The sequence below is a fragment of the Marmota marmota genome, unplaced genomic scaffold (genome assembly GCF_001458135.2).
Source record: "Marmota marmota marmota unplaced genomic scaffold, marMar, whole genome shotgun sequence".
Classification (NCBI taxonomy): Eukaryota; Metazoa; Chordata; class Mammalia; order Rodentia; family Sciuridae; genus Marmota; species Marmota marmota.
The window spans coordinates 7,020,855-7,045,470 of NW_025999960.1; the positions used below are offsets into that span (position 1 = coordinate 7,020,855).

General features: G+C 36.9%; 1 protein-coding gene across 1 annotated transcript in view; it reads right to left on the minus strand.

Annotated features, from left to right (window-relative positions):
* The window catches only part of Slc2a13 (solute carrier family 2 member 13), a 335,579-nt gene that overhangs the window by 180,086 nt on the left and 130,877 nt on the right, over positions 1-24,616 (minus strand). Inside the window, exon 4 of the mRNA XM_015493228.2 lies at positions 14,830-14,938. Coding sequence (XP_015348714.1) covers positions 14,830-14,938 — 109 coding nt within the window. The remainder of the gene's footprint in view (positions 1-14,829; positions 14,939-24,616) is intronic.

Genomic DNA, 24,616 nt, shown 5'->3' on the forward strand with positions numbered 1-24,616 from the left:
CATTTTTGTGTGATTCATGCACAGAAGCCCAAATCATGTCAACTTTTTTAGAAATCATCTGAATTACTAACTAATATATTCATATTTCATTTGCATATAAGCTACAACTTATTAGCAAGTATAACAGGAACAATCTTATGCAGTCAGAACCACTATAAGCCTCATCTACTTCCTTCCTCGGCTACCAAGGACAAAACACACACCCTGCTATGATTGGCATTCTTATTACTCCCACTACCTGCCCTTGCCAATGTCACTATTATTGCTACTCCCATCCCTGGTGCCAGTTCACCTGCTGCCAGGGGCTGGCACCCAGAGGAGCGTGGGCCTCTTGAGCATCTGTGTTCTTTAATTCCACTCTCATCTGGAGCCAGCGCTACAGGAATTCTCATGTCTGGGGAAAATATACTGTGAATCTTGAGTTCCAACTTGGAAAGGTTCTCCTACAATAATGACGACTATGTACCAGTCTAACAGAGATACATAATTTCTACTGGCATGTAATTCTGAATTTCTAACTGAATGTGGAAAACCTTAGAAAATACCTAATTAGTAAGTTGAGAACAGAATCTGTAAAGACTGGTGAAAGAAGGAAATTTCCTCCCACAAAAAAATGCTCAGATGTATATTCTACATTTGTAAATTAATTTGTTTGGATTTTGTAATAATTACTAAATACTATAAATATTTAAATTTATTACATTGAAATACATTATCATCAGTTTTATTGAAGTCCATGCATCAAAACTTTGTTTTTCATGATTTTTTTAAACTTTATTGATCGTTGCAAAGTTTTATCTCCCTGCACTGAAAACAGACCCTGCACAATCTAACTTGGCAATCTAGTTCATTGCTGACCTGGACAAGGGGAAAGGATAAACTCAAAGGCTACTTCAACATCTCTTATTCCATGTCATTGTCAGTTCTGTATTTTAATGGAATGAGTGGGATAAAAGACAGGTTTTGTTTTGTTTTGTTTTACTTTATACTACCAGTAAAGTGGAAAGGAGAAAAGGGAATTTTCCTAGTTTAATCAATTCACTTGGAGATGAACTTGGAAAACTCGGAGGTCAGGCACTTCAAGGAAAGACGCAGTACAATATGGCTGGACTTCTTTTCTTGACTACTGAAGCAATACAAATAGATGGTTCAGTGTTTAAAATAACTGCCCAAATGTTTAGCTCCCCATTCTAACATTCAGCAGGACTACTATTAAAGCAAAATAAATAAATAAATAAATAAATAAATAAAAGCAGCAGCAACAGGACCATGCACATCCATTACATCATGTGGTCACAAAAAAAGGAAACAGAAGCAAAGGTTATCTGCATTTCTCATATAATCAATATTTCTTAATGTGTATGGTACGGGGGACAGAGGCCAAAGGTGAACAATACAGATGGGCCCTGCACATAGAGCTAATAAACAAGTAAACAAAGAGGATAATTTTAGGCAGTGATAAGAACTAGGAAGAAAATAAATGACCATAGGTCAAGGCCTATCTGAGGTAGTAACATTTAAATTCAGGCATAAGTGAAAAAGAAATCAGCTACAGTGGAGATAGGAATGCAGCTCCCCCCAGGGAAGAGGAAAAGCAATGGCAATGTGTCTAAGATAGGAAAAAACTTTAAGGAGAAAAGAGATGAAAGAAAGATGTTCTAGTGGCTGAGCCTTAGTGAATGAGAAAGTGAGGGAGAGATGAGGATGGTGCAGGAGATGGGGGCAGGTAGGTGGTAGGGCCTGTGGACTGTGTGAGGGGTTTGATTTCAGGTGTGATGAAGACCTACTGCAGTTTCTGAATAATGGAGAGCTATGATCTTACTTACATTTTTAAAAGACCATTTTAGTTGCTCTTATGAAGGATCACCATGGAAGCAAGAAGACCAGCAGAAGGCTGGCTGCTGCGGTAAATGAGTGAGAGGCCATGATGGCTTGGATGGGGGTAGCAGTGAAGATAAGGATCAGAGGAAGGATATGTGCTAAGTGATAGAGCACAACTTCACAAACTTTCATGCTTCATGGAGCCTTCAGGACCTCAGTAATTTTCACAGTATGCCCAGGCCTGAAGAAATACTGAGTAGTCCCATTTATCAAGGTACAAATTACTTAATAATGGTAATACTTAATAGTCACCTATATAACTCTTTTTACTTTAAATTTTGAGATATCCTTTAGCTCCCCTGTAGTGTGTATGAATGCCTCAGTGTAGGAACCACCATTTTAGAGCTAAACCTTGCTGGACAGCTGGATATAGGGAGCAAAAATGAAAGAATAAAAGATGATTCCTGGATTTTTGGATCTATGCAACTAGATGGATAGTAAGCCTATTCACTGAGATGGGAAAGAATGAGAAAGGAGCACCACTCTCAAATGTTAGGTTTTACCACCCCATCTGCACATAAAAATCCAAGTTTTTCAAGTGGCTACATTAACTGCTCTGGGTAGCACAACTGGTCTGCAAATAAGATTAAATTTGACTCTAGGTCTGACTGATGCCAGGGAAAATAATGATATAATAACTAATATGTTGCTGAATTAGTCACATTATAGTGCATTAAATATTCCCCAGGTAGTTCTAACATTTTATTAGATAGGACTATTCAATTCTGAAGTTAGCAACAGCATAATTCCTCTCAGCTGAAAAGAGCAATTGTAAGGTGATGACAAATGGCATTCTCATCCCCTTAGCCTCCAAGACTACTATTTTTTTAAATATGAAGGCCTTGGGTAAAAAATGATGAAACTGAACATTTTATGAGTGTCTGTAGCTGTTGCTGTAACAACTAGACCATATTCCCATTCCTAAAACCAGAGCAATCTAAATGTCAGCTATCATCACAAAGCAGCATTTAACAGCACACACATGAGTAAAGCTCTAGGCAGAATATTCTAAGAACTTAATTCCTCAGGGCAGGTGGCACAAGCTCAAAAGCCCTGATGGGCCCAGGCCACAGGGAGTAGCCTGAAATGCATGGGATCAGATAGGACACAGACCAGCTCCAAAGGGGGCAGTGCATTAATATGAAATTTAATAAACCCTGCACTTTCTCAAGAAAGTATGCCTCGATGTCAAATTTAGTCCTTAGAAACAGTCTTAGATAAATTACTAGATTCCTGACATAATTTAGATATGCAGCTGAGAAGAGTGCCTTTAAGTAAGCTAAAGAGGGGTCATTAGAAGAATCCAGGGAAAAGCTGTAAAATTGCACACAGGAAACTAAAGTTAAAACTGCACACTTAAAACTACTTTATAAAATTTTCTGTTTTCTGGTACTGTTTTTTTAAAAAAATGGAAACAGACACACTTTGTACTTAGTTCTGTATATTTTAATCTGTCCAGTAAAAAAAAAAAAATAATAATCTTATCAAAATAAATGAAGATGGACTGGCAAGAGACACTGTTCATTTTCCCCCTGCCATGAATGACATGTCATCAGACTATTTGTCTCGGCATGGAGCAGCTTAATAGCATTTGAAATCCTACAATTCCATCAGCCACAGGAAGTATAATCACAAGCTTGGACAGAAATCCCCAACTTGGCTATTCAGATGTCCTGAGAAAATTTCACTTGAAGAATTTTATTTTCTGGAACAATATTTTTCTGGAAATGTTTACTGTTGAAATTCAAACTAAACTTATAAATACCTAAGCAATATTATAAAATTATTAGAATAGCTTGCTATAGTCTAGATATTAAATGTCTCCCCAAAGGCCTATATGTTAAAAGTATGGTCACCAAGGTGGCAACAGTGGGAGGTGATGGGATCTTTAGAAGGCACACCCAAGTACATAATGGCCTTGGGTCACTGGGGACGTGCACTTAAAGGGGATTGTGGGACCTCAGCCCCTCCCAATATTAACTTCCTGGCCATAAGATGAGTGGTTTGCTTTACCACACTCTCCCACAATTGCTCCAAAGCACTCCCACCAGAGATCTAAAAGCAGGGGTTCTACCTGATCATGGACTAGAATCTCTCAAAGCCAGGGCCAAAATAAACCTTTTCTCTTTATAAGTTAATTACCTCAGGTATTCTGTTATACTAATAGAAAGCTAATAACACATAATTCTAAAGAATATGATTAATTTAATTTGGCAGTGGTTTTGAAATCATCTCATCTCAAGGCTTTAATAATGAGGCTTTTGTTTCCCTAAGGTCGTATCTGCAAACTAGTAAGGAAGTAATAGGAGAGACCTCACACAGAATGAGTATGACTCAATCTCACTGTAACACCATGCTATGACTGGCTATGAACAATAGAGTCGGTAGTAACTAAAATCTAGCTAGTTTTACCTTTTCCAGGGGAAAAGGGGACTTTGGGGGAAAAAATTAAAATCCATGGTTATAATAAAACACAACTATTATAACAGATATCTACTCAAAGCAAAATAGGAAATCAGATGAGGACCATTTAAATTGGCCTCTAGGTTCAGGGAGATGGCACTTGACCCAAGTTTGCAGAGCTCTTACAGTAAGCTGTGTACTTGAGGCAGGAAGAATAGCACATAAGAGGGCACTGACATTTGGAGCAGCTTTAATCATTGCCATAAGTACCAAAAGGTCCTATAGAGCAGGAGGCACAGAATGTGGGGAAGACCTGGATACCAGGCAGTTCAGAGATGAACACGAATGTCTCTAACCTTTCAACTCTATTGAATGTTGTGGTCCATTAAATTATTTTAAGCCAAGATGAGACAGGATCTAATTTTGTTTTGTAAAGTTTACAGGCAGACATATGTAGGATAAACTGAGGGAGGTGAGATTTATGGCAGAAAAATCCTCTTTCTACATTGTAGTTCAGCACTTTGGCCTCATGTACCTGGATTAAGGTAAACTTGCTTTGATTTTTTTTTTTTTTCCTCTTAGGAATTAGGAATTGGGAAAAATTCAAGACCATCTATTTTGGATGCTTGGATGCAAAACTATCTCTGACAGAGAGGAAGAGAGGAAGATCTCTGACAGAAAGAAAACAAGATGCATACAGCTGTAAAGAAGCTAGGGCAAATACCACGTAGATAACAGAGGCTGAGCAGGTGACTCTCCAGTCAGTGGTTTCAACCTTTCGCCAGGAACAACTGTACAGCTTTCTTTCCTTCCTGTGTATTCTGTGCCCTTACTGCAAACTGACTTTCCTAAGTTAAGTTTGAGTAGAATTTTGTTACTTGCATAACTGGTGATTCCTGACTATGAACCTAGAGTGACAGATAACTGGAATGAAGAGAACAGGGATGGTATAAGAGATATTAAAGGAGAAGGACTGAAGGAAATTCCAACTAACTGGATTTGGGTACACAGGCTACCAAGCTACAGGTTTGGGCACCCAACCTTCAGTAAGAAGAGGATGATGGGAGAAGGGGCAGATATGGTAGTGATTTAAGGGTTGGATTTTGTGTGTGTTGTGGTTGATGAGAATGGGACATCTGAGTAAAACCGAGCTGCGAATGGACTTGTAGGTGTGTATCTGTAGAGACCCCCAATCCCTCCCTACTTTCTGTGAACTGACCAAGCATCACAGAATGCCAGGTGTATGTTTATCCTACAAAACTGGGCTCAAGCCAGGGCCTTGAATCCAGGCACTGATAGAAGTATTCAGGAGTTTGCCTAAAATACTGAAAGAAACTGGCCATGACTCTGAGCCAAAATACCTTAAACCCTCAAGTAAACTCCATACCTGATGCCACTGCTACAGACACACCAGCTGTTGTGAGTATAAGCTGCAAAACTCTTCAGGTAATACTTTGGAATTTAGGGCTTCTTTCTTTGGAGAATTCCCATGGGCCCCAACTCAGGATGCTTTGTGGCCTCCCCCTGTGGGAACTCCCCGAGCTCCCGCTTTTGGGTTGACTCCGGGTGTGGGTTTGGTGGTATAAAACAGTATCACCAGGAAGTTCTGATCTGAATCATGGCTCTGAGGATCATTTAGCATGCAGATTATCAAAGAAACCAAGGGAGTGAAAGAGACTAAGCCAAGACCCGGGGAGCACCAATAGTACGGGGCCCACTGAACAGGAAAAGGCATGAAGGAGCCGTAAGATGCACTGGTATGATGGGGGAAAATTTTAAAAAACAAGGACCAAGAGTGAGAGTCTAGACGGCTGACTCACTTGAGAGGACAAGAGTAAACATGGGAAGAACAGAACTTCCAAGTGTCCTCTAAGTACTTTGTAAACAGCACTCCACTGTCTCATTTTATCTTCAAAGTAGGTCACAGAATGACCTTTTAAAGATAAAGAAAACAGACCATGCTAGGTGAAGTGGCACACACCTGTTAGCTGTAATCCCAAGAGCTCGGGAGGATGAGGCAGGAGAATTGCAAGTTCAAAGTAACCAACTACATGCACAAAACCGAATCCCTAAATCTCTACCATTTCTGCCCCTCCTACTGTCATCCCCTTCTTACTGAAAGTTGGGTACCCAAGCCTGTAGCTTGGGAGCCAGTGCACCCAAATCCAGTCAGCAATGTAGTGAGGCCCTAAGCAACTTAGTGTAACTCTGTCTTAAAAGGGGCACGGGTGTGGGGGTGGGGCGATGGGATGGGAAACGTATGTGTACATCTAGTTCCTAGCAGAGCACCTGCCAACCTATCTGTTCAGAGTGAATTAAGGTCTGAGCATGCCTACAAGTCTATGATAGTTCACATGGCATCAGCCAGGCTGGTGTTACTCTCATATTTACATAAACTGGGACAAGGATCTGCTCTACTGCAACAGCAAGCCTATCTCCTGGGATACAATCCCAGATTTTATGCAGCATCTCCCTTTCTTCTCCTTACTTTTCAGTAAAAACAAGAGTCAGAGAAAGGCAGGCCAGGAAATTGTTTTCCTATTTCTAAAGATTATCCTGGCAAACCCAAAACCTTAGTTGCCAACACTTCACAAACCATGGAGATGAATTTCCATTAATTATCACAGGACCTTAAATTCACATCTGATTCAGAAAGCGTGCCAAAAGGATTTGACAATCCTTTGATGTAAGTCACAAGTGAAGCCACATGGGGTATATTCAGCTACAGATGCACAACCTCCTAAGGAGGCCTTATTCCCTCTTATCAACCCAAGGTCTTTGAGGTCTTTTCTCCTTGATTTAAATCTAAGATGAAAAGATCACTTCTAATACTGAAGTGGACAACATTTCTTCCAACAACTACAAGCTAGAAGAAAAATAATGCCCAGATTCTTTCCGATGACAACAGATACATATTAACAAAGGGTATTATAACAATTCAGTGTCTACGGAGGTTACTCAAATCCTGGACTTTGGATGTAGGTCAAAGAGGATGAGTTAACTTGGGATGTTAATGCTTTGCACATATGCGGAGAAATTTCTAAACTATAAAACATAGTGAACAGAAGGAAAGTTAACATGGACTTAGTTCTTTCCATGGACTAGAACCATACATGCTATCTTCTTGAATCATCAAAAGAACCTGAAAATTCCTGATTTTTAGATAATCGAGGCCCTGGAAAGTTAAGTAGCTTGTGGAGTTTATATAGCTATTGATTGTGATGGGTCTAAATTCAAATCCAAGTCTAATGTTAAAAGTTTGTTTGTTTTTTAGTATTTGATGTACCATGTTTTTGACCGGAAAACTATTAATAAAAAGAAATCTTTAAAAAAACAACGTATATTGTATGTCTCCTTATGCCCTAGGGAAAATTAATCATTCATTTTGCTATATTGCTATGGCATATTAACTTATTGTTGTTGTTTTTATTTTTTAGTTGTAGATGGACACAATACCTTTATTTTATTAATCTTTATGTGGTGCTGAGGATCAAACCCAGGTACTCAGATATGCTAGTTGAGCACTCTACCCCTGAGCCACAACCCCAGCCCCTTAACTTGTTTTTTATAATGCTGTAATTATTTCTGTGAATCTCCTTAGACTATAGACTTCTCAATGACAAGAATTACATATTTATAGATCTTTGAATCTTATTATAGTAAATTTTGGTTGAAGGTATAAATAAATGAGTACTTTAACATGTATTTTTTAAGATTCCTTGTCAGGACAAAATTGTATGTAACCTATAAAAGAAAGTATAATATTCAAGAAAAAATAATCTCACCATTTATTATCATGAACCTCCTATATTCATTGCCTATTTTCAATAATAGGCAATTATTATTGACCTGAATGAATTTGCTACATCCATGAAAGGTAGTAAGAAAATTCATTGCCTATATTGTGTTAACTCAATTTTTACACATATTTGAAAACACAGGGTTTTTAATCAGTGTTCTTAATGCCCTGCTGCATATGCTCTTGGCCTCACTCTGAAATCTCCTGCAGCTATCACAGGAAGGCACCACAGGATCTAGCAGTTTCTACTTCAACCCACTTTGTCTCTCTGCTATGCTGCCTGAAAGTTCAGATATCATAAGCGACTGTGCAGGGGAACCTGGAAGATTGCATTTAACATCTGCAAGGACACCACCCCTCAGACCGAAGAGATGAGGATTGTGGGTTAATGCCCCTGGGTCGTGCTGGGGCACAGCACACACTCAACCTTATTGAGATATCCTACTGACCAGTGCACCCTTTACTCAGTTCCCTCTCCTTCTTTCCCTGCTCTCTTACTTGTGCTTCTTGGTATCACTCCAAAATATGAAATGCTGACTTCAAGGTCTGCTTATGGGGGGGAGCCAAGCTAAGACAGTCATGCAAGAAGAACACAGGGGAATGGAAAGTGAAGGTTCCCCTATAAACCCATCTTTCAGAGCCTTGATGTGATGTTCATAGGGATTGAGGCTTCCCTCACAATGTATAATGGCAGACAAGGAAAGCTCAATCATCTCAGGGGTAGGTACCATAATCTTGGAGAAAAGAGGCTTAATCAACTATAACACCAAAACTACTTGGGAAACAAAAATGGGTCATAATATATGTAAGAGGCTGAGCATCTAGGACAATAATCAGCATGCTAAGCATTTAATAAATCCTTTAAAAATTATGTTAAACAAAATATATTTTTCTTTTTTTGGGGTGAAAACCGATTCCATATAGTCTGATAATTTTCCATCTGAGAAAGTCTTAAAATATTTGTTTCAAGTATTTTAGCTTCTACTTAAAATTGAAAATCATTTGTTTTCTCCTTCAGATTACATTAAAACTCCATCAATTTTACTTTATAGGTCATTGAATTAAAGGCAATTAACTGGCATGCCCCAAATCCCATGGTGGAGAAACTAGTTCTCCTGATTCCTGGGTTAATATTCTCCCCATTATATTATGCTTATCTTTCAAAGGAATCAACCATGAATCCTAACATCTTCCCACTAACTCAATACTTTTCATCCAATGAGCTGCATACAGATACCATCTTGAAATACTCCACTTAGATAAGCATTTGAGCTTTCAATAGCTTCCTGAACAATGAGGAGGCAGAGAGAGGAAGATACTTCAGTGAGCTCACCCTGCTGTTAAGAACTGCAGAGACAACAGAACCTCATCTTTACTTCAACTTTGCAATTTGAGAGTGTATAGCCCTTATTTTTTTTTTCTTATTTCCTGTCACCTTTATTTTTCTCTACACTTATTATGCCTGTTTGTGCCATGTTTCCTGACTGTATGGTAATTTTTTTTTTAATACTAAGAGAGCTTGTTGCTGGTTGGGAGGATATAACATATCTAGAAATACTGCATTTGCAAAATTAAATTAAATGTGATTAACATATAAATGACTCATGCAAACATCAGGCTGACTTGGCCAGAAGCTCTACATCAGAGGTACAGAGTAAAGGCCTTAACTGCATATCTGAAAACTTAAGAATAAGTTCTATGATTCTTTATATGGGGACAATTTTATCACTGGTCAAGCATCCCTAATCCCAAAGTCTGATGCTCCAAAACTAAAATGTTTTGAGTGCCAACATGATGCATGTCATCAATGGAAGACTCAATACCTGACCTCCTGTAACATAAGTCAAAACACAGGTGAAAAAAAAGTACTGCATAAAATTAACTATAGGTTATGTGTATAAATGATTTTCATGTGTAGATTTGGGTTCCAGCCCCAAGACATCTCATTAAGACTGTGCAAATATATGGACAAAGAAAATGTGGTATATATACACAATGGAATATTACTCATCAATAAAAGAGAATAAAATCACAGTATTTGCAGGTAAATGATGGAGTCGGAAAAGATAATACTAAGTGAAGTTAGCCAATCCCAAAAAACCAAATGCTGAATGTTTTCTCTGATATAAGGAGGCTGATTCATAGTAGGGTTGGGAGGGGGAATATGGGAGGAATAGAGGAACTCTAGATAGGGCAGAGGGGTGGGAGAGGAAGGGAGGGGTCATGGGGGTAGAAAAGATGGTGGAATGAGATGGACATGATTACCCTAAGTACATGTATGAAGATATGAATGGTGTGAATATACTTTGTATACAACCAGACATGAAAAATTGTGCTCTATATGTGTAATATGAATTGTAATGCATTGTGCTACAATATATAACAAATTAGAATAAAAATATTTTTAAAGAGTATATGCAAATATAACCAAACCTGAAACGGTTCAAAATTCAGAGCATTTCTGTTTCCAAGCATTCAAATAAGGGAAACAACCTGTGTTATATACATAGCCATTTTAGATTTTTATCTTTGGTCAGTATTGAATTTCACCAAATTTGAATGCTCAACCTCAAACAAGCTTTAAGTAGCCAGCTTGGGGCACGCTTAGTGTTTAAGACTAAGGGGCAAGCACTTGACCTGGTATCAGAAAATTAGGGTCCACTCTTAGCTCTAAAACTTACTGTAGGATGATGAAGAAGTTATGTAATTGGTTAAGCCCTAACTCCCTATCTAGTCAATAAATAAAAGAGGGGATACCTTAAGGGTAGTGTGATTCTTGGCATATGCAAGGTCCTAGGTTCCATCCCTACTTGACAGGATATTTTCTGATATCAGATCAAGAAAGATACAGTCTATCAATATAATTTATAGTATTATATATGTAAAGCAGTAAAATAGTTTGCTATACTGTAGTAATAATAACAACAAATAAGAGGGGACTCAAAACAGTTTGTCCTACTTTTCCCCCCCTTCTGTGAATATTTACTAATACATACTCTAGAATGGCACACCAGGTACTCAATGGTCAATAAATGACGGCTATCAAAACATTTTCTAAAGGCCTTCACTATCTGTTGTAAATCCAAGGAAGAAGTATCGCCTGAGGATTAAGGTACAGCAGTTACAAAAGTGAGAGGAAGCATCCCACACAAGATGGCCGCCTGCTCCCCACCCTTACTTGAGAGTTTACAGGAAAAGGTCAGAAGAGAAGATGAAGATGGAAGGATTATTCAGAAAGAAGAACAGCTTAAAACTAGAGGGCTTTCTAAAATGACTCTATTTCCCCACAAGCCTCTAGTAAAAACAAGACTCAGAAGCTTAAAATTCTAGATTTCCCTTTCTTTACTAACAGATTTAAAGTGAGCCATTTAGTCATCCAGTAATCTGATACCTTCCATCTGCCATGATGATACATCTGATACCTTCCATCTGCCATGATGGATCAATTATCTTTTTATCAGAACATACCAAAATACAGTATATTACAAGTATCTTAAAAGAAGGATGATAACAAGCCTGCAGAGAGCCCATTTTTATGTATGTATATACCCATCCATTCTCTCCCTCTCAGACAGACACACATACACAAACACATATGCCTTGGCTGTGGTAATGACAATGTAGGAATGGCCCATTTATTGAGAGTCATAGATAAAACTTCTTAGATGGAAAATGGAAAAATCACTAGAGTTTGGGTGACAGTGAGAATTTAAGAGTTTTCTTTACACCGATCATCATCTTCTTCATCTACCACTACTCTCCCCTTTGGCAAATGTGAGACAATTTATTAGTATGTGAAATACAGTGCAATGCTGACCCTTTTATAGCAAGAAAGGTTTGCTCTATTCTTTTTTTTTTCCATGGGTAGAGGATAATAATCTTTTTTGTTGTGTGCTTGAAATTACTAAATAATCAGAATGATGTCAGAAAACTGACTCTTGTAAAAGTTTAATATAATGTCTCAAGTATGTAATGTTTTAAACTCAGAAGTCTTTCGTTCAAAAGAGTAGAGGAAGAAGAATGAGTTATCACACAAACAGAAGACATTTAGACCAACACAGACACACACATGGTACAAAGAATGAGATAATTAAATATTTCCAGCAGAAAATACATTTTCTTGACAGAGATAAGACATTAAACAGGTCAAGGGGATAAAAATAAAGGATTCTATGAGGGAGAAAACACAACACGTTAAGATTATCTAATATAACTCTAAGGATGATTTACCTTTCAATATATTTCTACCTGATATGCCTAAGGTTTTTTCTTTGTGAGAAATACAATACAAAATACTTCATATTTCAGATTTACACAGACTTTAGGATTAAAGATGGAATTTGTAAAAGGAAATTTCAACCTTTGCCCATTATTAAAGTTAGCTGGGATGGCAAAGAGCAATGACTATTTCTCGTGTAAAAGGAAAAAGCCTGGAAAGAGTAAAATTTAATAGTGCTTTACATAATACAATGTCCACAAAAACACAGTTCTGAATTACTAAAACAGCAATTTTATAATAAGAAAAATGTGACTAGCCTTTTTAACTAAAACCCCCAAAATTATTAGGCTCCAGTTATGAGATTATTTTAAACCAGAAAAAAATTATGATATTATATACTGAATCTTCAGAACAGTGAGAAAAGATATACACATAGACACATGAAAAGAGACTGGAGCAAAGAGGAGAAAGCACAGTACATGAGAGTTGCAGACTGGTAATTTTCTGCCAGTAGTGTGGTCTATCACAACAACATTGACTTACATGAAATTTTACAGGCTTAGAAAATGAGAGTCTGACATTATGTATTTTGAGTGACCAAGCTACTCACCTCTTAGATATCAGATTATCCACATATCTATCACTCTAACCTCTAGACTCTAATATCATGTCAGAGTCTTCAGGGAGCTGACTAGCTGGTTTGTACCCACCAAAAGAAGTTCATTTCAACCATCATGTACTTTATTTCACTCTTCCTATTTTACAGGATTAATATTCAAATGCAAGCACAAGTTCTACAACAATACTACTTAACGTTGCGTATAGCTTGTAATAAACACAGCACATTAATGAGTACACTAAATTTTAGGGAATATTGGGATCCTTATTATCACTTCATTTTTTAATAGACTGAAAAAATGAATATTTTATTAAAATTTGAAAACCTCATTCAGCACAATTTATTACTAAGTACTGCAGATGAATTACGACAGTCACTACAACTAGGAACACATTAGATGAGCCACTACCCATTGATTAGAGTTGACTTTGTGATCCCTATGCAAAAGGACAACAGAAATGTACAAAGAAATTCTTCATTTTCTGTGCTTTTAAACTTGTCAAGTTTAAATGCTTAGAAAAGGATAGAACCAAAAAAATTTCATAAATAGAACATATATTAGGTAGATCACCTCAAATATTCATGCAAGGTTATCACTACACAGCATTATTTGAAAGTTTGGTGCAAGCCTTGTTGCAATTCCATGCTATGATCAAACTGGAGGTGCCAAATCCAGGGAGCAAATATGCTAGGCACTGTATCAAAATATGGGCCTTAACAGGATTGATAAAGGTAGGGGGAAATGAAGTAAATGACAGAGGGAGGAAGGAAAGCACAGCGTTTTAAAAATGTAGTCTAAGAAATGCAGTCTGACAAGGTTGCAATTAATATCAAACAAGGGTTATAGTTATACTATAAGTACAATTCCTTAACAAATCCTGATGCAATCAATGGGACATTGGGTCCTAATCTTTATTTTTAAAATTTATTTTAACCAATTTATTCCCCTCAAATTATCACTAAATAAGCACATCAAGCAATTTTTTAAAGAAAATATCAAATTCTCAAGTACAAATGGCTTGCCAGGGAAAATTCAATTTTATGTAACTTCTATTTTTTTTTTTATTTTAAATGAGTGATTATAACCAGAAGGTAGGAAGAAAAAGCCCCTAAAATGTAGCTTTTCATCCACCAACCGGCTTCTCAGAAAACTCAAAAACCTCTCTATTATTCTATCCAGAATCTTAAATCCACTCTGGTGACATATGAACCCTGTACAGTTCTTAAAAGCAATTTTAAGTTCTATATTTAATGATGAGTTTATTTAATGTGTGCTTCCTCCACGGGCCTGCATGTGTTAGGCTAGGGACCAGGTCTATTTTTTAGTACCTGCTTGTGTATCTGGTACAAATAAAACATGGTAGAGGTCACCATTCATCCCGCTCCACTCCCGACAGTCAATTTTACAGAGTACTATGAAAACTAACCAACAGGGAGTTTTTCTATTTTCTCCACCCCTTCCACTAGTGCTCTCCTCCACTTTATTCTGGTTATAATAATCATATTTTTAATATCCTCATCACATTGCATGTTAACAGAATGCCTCACATAGAAGTGAGCCATCACTGTGTGCTCGGAATCTCTGACAATGCCAGGTGACATTCTTTTGTTTTACTTTCTAACTGGCATCAAGAAATGGTTTATAAAAAAGACATAATACTTAAAAATAAAAGGAAGTATTACTAGAGGGCATAAAATATATGAAACAAATAAAGTCAATAATATAACAAATATAACAAATCTTTTCCTTCTAGTTATAAAATATCGATTAAAAAAACCCAATCAATCTGCCAAAAAAGAATCCTATATATTTAATAGCAACAAATCACCAAGAGTCCTATTTCTTTTTTCCATGTAAAGTAATCCCTTCACAATCCTTTTAGTAAAAAGTCAGAAAGAAATACATACATGATGGTGTTAATGCCTGAGAGCTGTTGGAACATTTGTAGGCCACAACCCACAATTAAAGCTCGGCGAGTTGGGGGATAACTCAGCATTCTGCAGATCACAGGTCCAGCTTTTTTTAAAAAGAAAGAAAAAGAAGAAGGACATATCTATTATTTTTAGCATCCATAATAATTTTTCCCATTAGGAAAAAAATATCCCCAAATTTCTGTGCAATCAACATCACTGGGCCTTTTAAAATAGAACAAATATACTTTAACAGAAACCCAAGTACAATATCTCAATATCTTCTTTCTAAAACAGTTTTAATACATTTTTGTTTGTTTATTTTAGGTTAAACTAAAAGCAATGAGAGAGAATTCAAGTTAAAGCAAGTGATAAAGTGATGGGTATGAGGAAGACCTATATCATTAAAACTGTTAGAAATAATTCTTCCTTAAATCCCTACCGGCTACCTTCATTAATTACTCCCTTTGTCCTTCCATTTTCTTTGCAATTAAATATTATTTAAAATTTATCCACATAGGACCACTTACAAAGTCACTGGCAAACTGCCTTAATCAACTAAAAGAATCACATTTATTATGATTAACAAAAGAACACAATTCATTTCATTCTATTTGACTAAAGGTAAGGAATAAGGGTTTAATATCAGACTTGGTTATAGCTACAGGGGATATTACTAACAAAAGTTATCAAAAAGAATAAAATTTAAAAATCAGTATCAACTCTGTGTGTACATATACACAAATGGGTATTTCTTAATTCTAAATATTTCCCCCAGAGGCATTCTAATACATAAACAGGCTTTCAAAATGGCATAAATCCCTTGATCATCACGTCAGAAGGCTAGATCAATTCTGGAGAGCCGTGGATATGTACCACTGAAGACTCCAGAAAGGTGAGCAACCTTACTGTAGCCTACTGTCAGGGCATAATGAAGACAAGTATCCCTTCCATTCTAAGAAATGTCATTTTAACTTCAAAATTTTAACCATTATTCTTTAGGATGTCCTTAAGAGCAAGAGTTGACTCCCAGGATCTGTTTCATTCCTGCTGTTAGAAGGGATGAGTTGAGATCAGCAGGGTGCCAATGGCTACTTCATGAGAGCACTCTCCTGGAGGTCAAGTACTGCTGAGCCCTAAACTAAGTCAAGTATGTTAAAATTGTAGGAAGTCTCACTATTTCAGGAATCTTTTGGAAATCTAATACCCACTTTGCAGAAATGGAACAGAACGTGCTCATCTCAGCAATATATGCTAATATGAGAAGGTAAGTTAGAATATTTTCTCTCTTCATGGGTGTGATTACAATCACAAAATTGACTTGCTGCAAATGTTTTTGCCTCAAAATGGCAAGACAGACCACAGATTAACTTCAACAAGAACTGAAGGCCATTCAAAGCTAAATAAAGTGACAACCCATTCAGAAAGCAGGCTGAGAGTATTATAAACAACACCACTTAGATTCAAGCAAGTTAATTAAAACCAAATACATCAGAAAGGCTGTGTAAGATTGGGACATACAGAGAGCTTTCACTGCAACAATGTTGAAAATACATCTGGATGAGCTACCTAAAAGATAGGCAGATACATCCACAGAGCCATTCCAAAGAAGGAATGCCATACCATCATACAAACATGTAACTTCTCATAAATTAAAACTTTTGAATAAAAAGTTCATGGTTTATCTTGTATATCATGGAAAATGTTTAAATGACAAAACCAAACTAAACCAAACCAAACCCTTTCTTAGTATTTAGTGACCTCTACAATGAGAAACTGGCAATTCATCTTGCAAGAAATCTATTATGCTCTTCGGAGAGCCCCATCTACTTCAATATTAAATTGTTCCTTGATCTAATGGACAGGTTAGGTCACAGAGATTTTAGAGGGCAGCAAAACAAAATAACAAATTAGGATCAAAGTTTGACTTGCTTTAGTATGAAGAGGTAAGCTATTGCATAAATGTCACAAACATTTCTAGCTTTTTAAAATCTGGATTTTTATTTTTTATTTGCTATTGATTTGGATTTATTTGTTAACAATAAAGAACACAGTTCATTTTTTAAACTTTATTTTTTAATGGATACATTTGGTCAGGGCAATTACATGTATACATAAAAAAAAAATTAAAGAATTTCCTGTCATTAAAATTATAATCCTAGCTTTATAAGGCAGTAAAAACTGACTTAACAAATGAAAATCATCATTAATTTTCAAATTACCGAAACTATGAGGCAGAAAGAAAAAAACTCAAATTTATTAATTGGCTGAATGTCTATACATCAAACTCAAATTTATTAATTGGCTGAATGTCTATACATGTCAAGCTTGACTTACTACATTTCTATTGCTTTTGTAAAAGCAAAGTATTAAAAATGCTTGCTGTATACAAATATCTCATGCTTAATTTTTAAAAACATTTATGTCTTTGAAACATATAAACTTCAACACAATAAAAACTTAAAATCTCTAACCAATTAACATAGATTAGAAAGCCAAAAATGCAATAAATAGTTACAGCAATAGAGTGAAGAAACCAAAATGAGTTGATCTTTTCTTTAATTCTGAACCCCTCACAACGCTGAGCTGCTAACTAACTTTTACAGGGTTGTCCAGGTGGGTAGAGGCTCTGAGAACAGGCACAAAATATACAGTCCTACAGATGTAGCCTTTTCCAGGGATGGACTGACATATGCTCAGCTTCCTGAAGTCTTCTAAGAACAATTAAAAATGTGCTAAAATCCAATTTGTACAACATCTCAGCTTTTAATTTCATTTACCAGCTAAAATGGAGGTTACAAGCTTTACCTTCCTACATGAAACTACTAGACTCATTCAAAATGCATAAAATAACAGTTCTCATGATACTGGATAACCTGTTCCAAAGGACAGTGATATCTGAGATTCCGAAACAAAACCAATGACGGGCCTGGGGAGGGAACTCAGTGGTAGAGAAGTTGCCTAGGGTGTGTGAAGTCCCAAGTTAAATCCCCAGTACCACAAAAACAAACAAATAAACAAATGTGATGAACCATCTAGTGGTCCCAGCTTAATGCCCCAAAAAGAATCCAGGCTGCAGCACAAGGAAGAGAGGCAGGTTGGGCTGCTAGTGTTGAGTTGAATAGATGTAAATCCAAACAGAGATGCAACAGTGCTGGCCTTCACAGGGCAGAGGAAAGAGAGTCTGAGACAGAGAACTCTGGATCTTCAGAGTTTCCTTTCTGTATTCAGTTAGTACTGGTCAGTGGCTATGTGTGAGGAAACCACCCCCTCCCCCAGGAGAAAGAGTCCAGGAAAAAATAAGGGAAATCATTCCCAAGAGCTGATGCAGGGCTGTGAACAATACCTTTTCCTACCAACTAAAGTGAAAAGTCTGGAGCAAAAGAAATATTTTCAAAAGAGATTCACCTTAGCAATAGTACGAACTTAGTCCTATATTAAAGACTATCTAAATTAGCTTGAAAGCAAGAATAAGCTGTTTCCAAGTAACTGAAAAGCAACCTAGAACAAAGTGCAACTATAAGATTAAATTTATATCTGGCATATAATAAAAAACTACCAGGCAAAAGAGAGGACAATACCACCTATAATGATAAAGAAATCAATTCATCAAGAAGACAAACCAATAAACACTTACACGCCCACTAAGAGCTTCAAAATGTATGAAACAAAAATCAATACAACTCCAAGGGGAAATAGATCCATAGTTATAATCCGATATTTCATCAATTTTTCTTAGTAACCAATGGAACATGCAGGCTGAAAATCAGTGAGGATATAGATTTCAATAACATTACCAATAAACTTGATCTAATAACTGACATTTAAACAGTATTCTAAATAAAAATAGAATACATATTCTTGAATAGTAAATATATGACCTGGTGGTGGTACAAGCCTGCAGTCCCAGCTGTAGGGAAGGCTGAGGCAGGAGGATTGCAAGTTTGAGACAAGCCTCAGCAATTCAGTGAGACCCTCAGAAACTTAGACCCTATGTCAAAATTAAAAAAAAAAAAAAAGTTTAAAAAGACTGAGATGTAGTTCAGTGATAAGAGTGCCCCTGGGTTCAAACCCTAGTACTGCACTGGGTAAATGTATGGTTAACATTTTGAAACATTAATTCAAAACAGATTATATTTTAAACTCTAAAACTGGCCTTAATTAATTTAAAAGAATTCAAGTCATACAAAGACAGTTCTCTGGCTGTAACAACATTAATGCAGAAATCAGTTAGAAAACACCCCCACACTGAAAACTAAGTAACACATTTCTAAGGACCAAAGAAATAATGAAAATTAGAATATGAAACTATACAAAAATATAAAATGTATGGAATGGAATTCAAGTAGAAAAGATGAAATTTTATAGTAATAATCTTATCTTTGATCTTTTTTCAATTTTTAAAATTGTTTTTATTATCTTCCATCTTAAGCCAGCAGTAAAAGACAAGTAACACCTAAAATAGACACAAGCTAAAAGTAGTAAGATTTGAATCCATGAAATAGAAAAGAGAAAAATCAATGAAACTGAAACCTGATTCTCTGAAAAAATAACTAAAACTGATAAGCTTCAAACCAGTCTGCAGCTAGCGCTAAATGCATGTGTCCTTATAAGAGATTGGCGAGTTCAAGACAGAAGAGGAGAAGGCAAATACGGAGACTGGACTGATGTGGACACAAGCCAAGCAATGCTGGCTACTATCAAAGCTGGACAGGTCAAAGAACAGATTGTCCTTTAGAGCTCCCACAGGGAGTGCAGGTCTGATGACACAATGATTTCAACATGAACCTGTGGTCATGAGAATTGTGAAAGAACAAATGCCAAATTTTTAAGTTACAAACTTTGCTGTAATTTGTTACAGCAGCTAATGAAAACTAATACATAGAAAGACTGGGGGAAAATGAGAGAAGACAAAGTTGACCATTATCAGGAATAAGAGTGATGGATTCAATACAGACATTAAAAAATAAGAGAATCCCATAAATGACTTTGTGCCATCCAATATGTCTTAAATGCAATAGACATGTTCACTAAAATATGAATTTTCCTGAAGCTCACTCAAGAAAAAATAGATAGCCTCAGTAGCCAGGCCTAAAAGTTATTAAAAATAATGAGCATGTTATTTACAACAACAACAAAAAGTTCTTCTCCCAAAGTAAACTCCAAGTGGAAACAGCTTCACAGAAAGCAGCCTGGTGGGTGCTGTGAGGAGAGAGATTATAAAGGGGCACTTAGGAAAGTTTTGGGGACCGAGAATTGTGTTCAATCTCTTGATAATGGAAGGTACTATTTCATATGTCAAAACTTAACCAGGTTATATACCTTAATTATGTTTTGTTTGCTGCACATATATTATACCTCAATAGAGCTGGTTAAAAAATAACAGCAACAACAAAAAATAAACAAAAAACAAACTTTGCCAGTATAGGGAACTCTAGACACCAGGAGGGCTGATGTGGCATAAAAGGGTGAAGAAAAAATCCAGGAGATTATAACCTTTACTCACATAAGTGGACAAGTGTTTGCAAATGAGCAGCAACAATGCTTGATTAAACTGGACCAATGAAGTTTGCTGCAAGATTGCCGAGGAGTGAGAACTGCCAAGGGTGGAGGACCATCCAAATTTCTTCAAGGTTTTGCTAGCTCTTATACCTCCCTTTCTTTTTATTTCATTTAAGGATTTTTACCCTGTACTAAAGAAAAGTTAAGAAAAAGTAAGTAGAACACTTTATGACTAACGAATTATAAGATACCAACTGTGGGAGGCTTCCCCACTGAGGACTGTCTTCACAGATTGAATTTTTTGTAATAAGTAAAGATGCTTCTGTGGAGAAAGCAGGGGCTTTCCTGAGAGCAACATAATCACTGCTCAGCTTCAAATATTACTCTTCCCAATTCCCAAGTTAAGGCCCTGTGATCAGGCTGCAATTAAGCTCAGCAAGGTCCCAAACACCAGGGTCCTCTCCTGAAGACAGCCTGCCAAGGCCATTCTCACACCCTGCAGGCCTGCAGAAAGAAGAGGCAAGGTGTGGCCACAGGGACACAAATATTCAATGAGCATTTCAAGATTTTCTTTTTGTGCCACACCCCCACCACCAGGCTCAACTCAGCAACCAAGAAAGCCCAATATTCTGATATCTAGCTATCAATCAGCATGTTTGGGGGGCAGTTATAATTTAATACATCTATTAATCAGAAGAACATTAAGCCTCTGTTCAAAGCTCAACCAATCTTGTAAATTTCAATGGCTTTTCATGCCTTCTGAACCACTTCTGTTACCATACTTCTAACAAAGTAATAAGGAAGCACAAAGGTTGCTATTCTGGTTTTAGAAATGTGAAAACTAAGCACAGAGGGAAAAGGGCAAACTCCCAAGATCACAAACTAAACGTGAAGCAGGGCTCGAACTTGAGCTAACGTCTGGCCCATGCCATCATGTCAAGAAATTCTGTATATACACTGAAGGAAGCTGATTTCCCTTAGCATTTATGAACAGTGTGAGCAACATCCCACCAAAAAAAAAAAAAAAAATGAGGCACTTCCAAGTTAAAAGAATGAGCATACTCTGCTCCTTACAACTTTGATGGCTCAACTTTTTCTTCATCTTCCTTTAAGCTATATCTGCCATGATAACCAGCCTCAATTCTAAAGTTATCTATTTCTAAACATTCAATTCATCCTACACTCCTTCTCTTCCCACATGCACAGACTTGGACATTGCTCGAGAATTAGAAAAATGGATCACACTGATTTCAGGGCAAATTCCACATACCTACTAGCAATCAGACCAGCCATGCCACCATGGGAGACTTTCCACTCATCTCTGATTGGCTCCCAATCATAGTCTCACAAACTTCAGTTTAAACATTCCACCTCCTTTGGCTTCCCTTGTTCTCTCCTGCCTTTTCTCCTGTCTCTCTGTGCATTCCCTGGCCTACTTGGCATAGCTGGAATGCCTACCTTAGTCTACTCTGTGCTAAGTACAGAACATGAGGCAGGCATGCCTCCGAGGAGCTTATGATATTGGGTAGAGGAGAAATCACCCACAGAAACAGAACAAGCTTCACCACAATGGGATAAATTACTCTAACTGTGCTATGGGTGCAAATGAGATTAAAGTACAGAGAAGAACCCAAAAGGGCATGCCACCTCAACTACATACAAAACAGAAGTTGTCACTCCTTACCTCAAGCTTGTCCTTACCCTACGTTATCTAATTTCACAGTAACTCAAGAACTGTGGCTTTTGACTATTAATTTTCTCTTTCTACTTTCCATATCAAATAGATTGTCAAATTTTAATTAGAATTAATATATGTGTGTCTAATTCCTTCCACAAAACGTCAAAAGGATTACTCCTGCTCTGCACCTGTGCCCTCTCTGCCTCCCACCTCTCCACTGCCAGGGAAGGGGCAGTCATCCGTCTCCATGATGAGCCAGTGCACGGCAGACTAAAGTACTCACACAGATCAGGGCTGACACACCAACTCCACTGAGAGCCTTTCTCAGCCTCATCTATACCGATTTACTATGCATCATGGGGAATGGAGAATGCTGCCCTTTCACACTGCTGTCCCCCATCTACTACAGCACAAACCCATCAGGACCTGTTTCATGAGGGGAGTACTACAGTCCCAGCTTATCTTTCAAGATTAATTTCACACTCCTTCTCCAGTAAGCAATGCTCTAAAGAAGCCCTATATTTCTATAATTGTGTCTCTTATAATGTTCTGCTTAGGATTTTACTCTTCTGATAGTGGACGGCTGGTCATTTCCTATGATGCCCTTGATTCATGGCTAATTTGTTTTGTGGGTTGTATACCTGATCTCTCTTCCACGTTGGATTATATTGGGCACCTGGCTTAGGTTTTGTCCATTTCATCATTTCATTTCTCACGGTACCTCATCCAGGATCATGCAAATAGAAGATAGTCAATAAAAAAATAATAAGGAAGAAAGGGGGAGAAAAAAATGCCAGAGTAAATATGGTTATTGAGAGCTCATAGATGAAGCAATTTGAATACACTCCAAGTTGCTAAACAATGTTGTGATTAATTATAAACTACCACTAAGATCCTGAGCACACCCATGCTGTTTTCCTCTTCAATATGCAGCAGATGATGTTTGTGATTACAAGCTGGTGCTTGGCACATGCTCTGTTTAGAAGAATGGACTGCTGCTATTGATAAATTCAACCCCATGTGGTTCAATCATTCCTTCACAGTCTGGCATTTATGCCAATACATTCTGAAATCCTCCGAGGCAATCAATTTGCCAAGATGCTGTGATGGGTTGGTTGTCTGTAGCCGCGTGCTTGTGAGCCGATCATGGTACATTAGGGCCTATATGCAATGACTACGTTAATCTAGTCATTAGTATTTCAGGTTGCCAAAGTAAAGACTTTCTTTCCACTTATAAAAGTGGAGGTTGACAGGGATAATACTACCAAAATACTGTTTTTTCAGAAACCTTCTTCCATTACTATCAAGACTTCAGTCTAAAGTCTAAAATATGTCCTTTGTCCAAGGTATCTATATATAAATGAAGGAGTAGCATCCTCCAGCCCAACAATTCTCAAATGAGAAAACTACAAGCTTCATATCACCCACGGGAGTCTAGGGTGTGTAGAATCCTGCTCCAGAGAACCTTCCTTGAGCAAAAAGAGGCATTGTTTTCTTAAATAAATGAGTCATTTTCTTAAACTATACTCTTAACATTAAATTTTTCTGTGAACAAAGTAATTTTTAAACAAAAGGACAGATACTCTCAACTTCATAATGTTCTGACAATAACTGTATCAACTATCATTCTTAGTAATGTAATAAAAAGGTTTTTCATCTACCCAGTTTTCAACAGATATTGCATGCTAGGAAGTAAAAGCATATATGACTTACATCTCCTAAAGGCTATACCACCCCAAGCAGTGTTGAATAGTACAGTTTCTCCAAATCAGGGGAAAATACTTGAACTGAACTCAGCTATTTAGTACCTATGTGACACCTGAGCAAATTCCTTACCCTGAGTTTCATGTACTTCATGTGATGACATTATTTATTTACAGGTAGGTCTGTTTTGATAATTGAAGGTGTAGCTCACGTGAAGTACACCCACTATAACTTAGATTCTAAGGCTATAATGTGATTCATTAGCTCTCTAGTAAAAGTTCTCCAAATTTGAATAAAATTTGAAAGATTTATATAAAAATTATTCAATAAATTACATGTTTTTCTTCTCTGTAAGCAAATAAACAGCCTTTAATTCTTGGATTCCAAAAAAATAACTCAATTTATTAAAAAAATAAGTGTATTCTGGAATTACAACATCTACTTTTATAGTTAATAGAACACTCCTCCACAGATTATTACTAAACATCAGGTGATAAATGAACAAGATCTGCACTACAGGATCTGTAATAAATCAAAGTTCTATCAAATTCAAAGATGCCTATTGCCAAATTACTCATACAATCATTGGTAAATCAGATTTATTCCCTTCCCCTGCCTTCATCATACATCACATGTAGATTCCCAAGAAATCAAGCACTGTACCTCTATATATCCAGATACTACATCTCTATCAGATTAGAATATGTTGAAATATATAGACCATGCTTGAAAATATAACTATTTGCTCAGCTGAAAAACTGTGCTCATGTGGACAGTTGAATTATGTGAATATATAAACAATAAATATTCTATTTGCATCATATTCCCTTTTTAAATTCAGGCATTCAACAATTAAGTACACTGATAATTAAGGTAAAAACATAACAATGATCCGTCTGT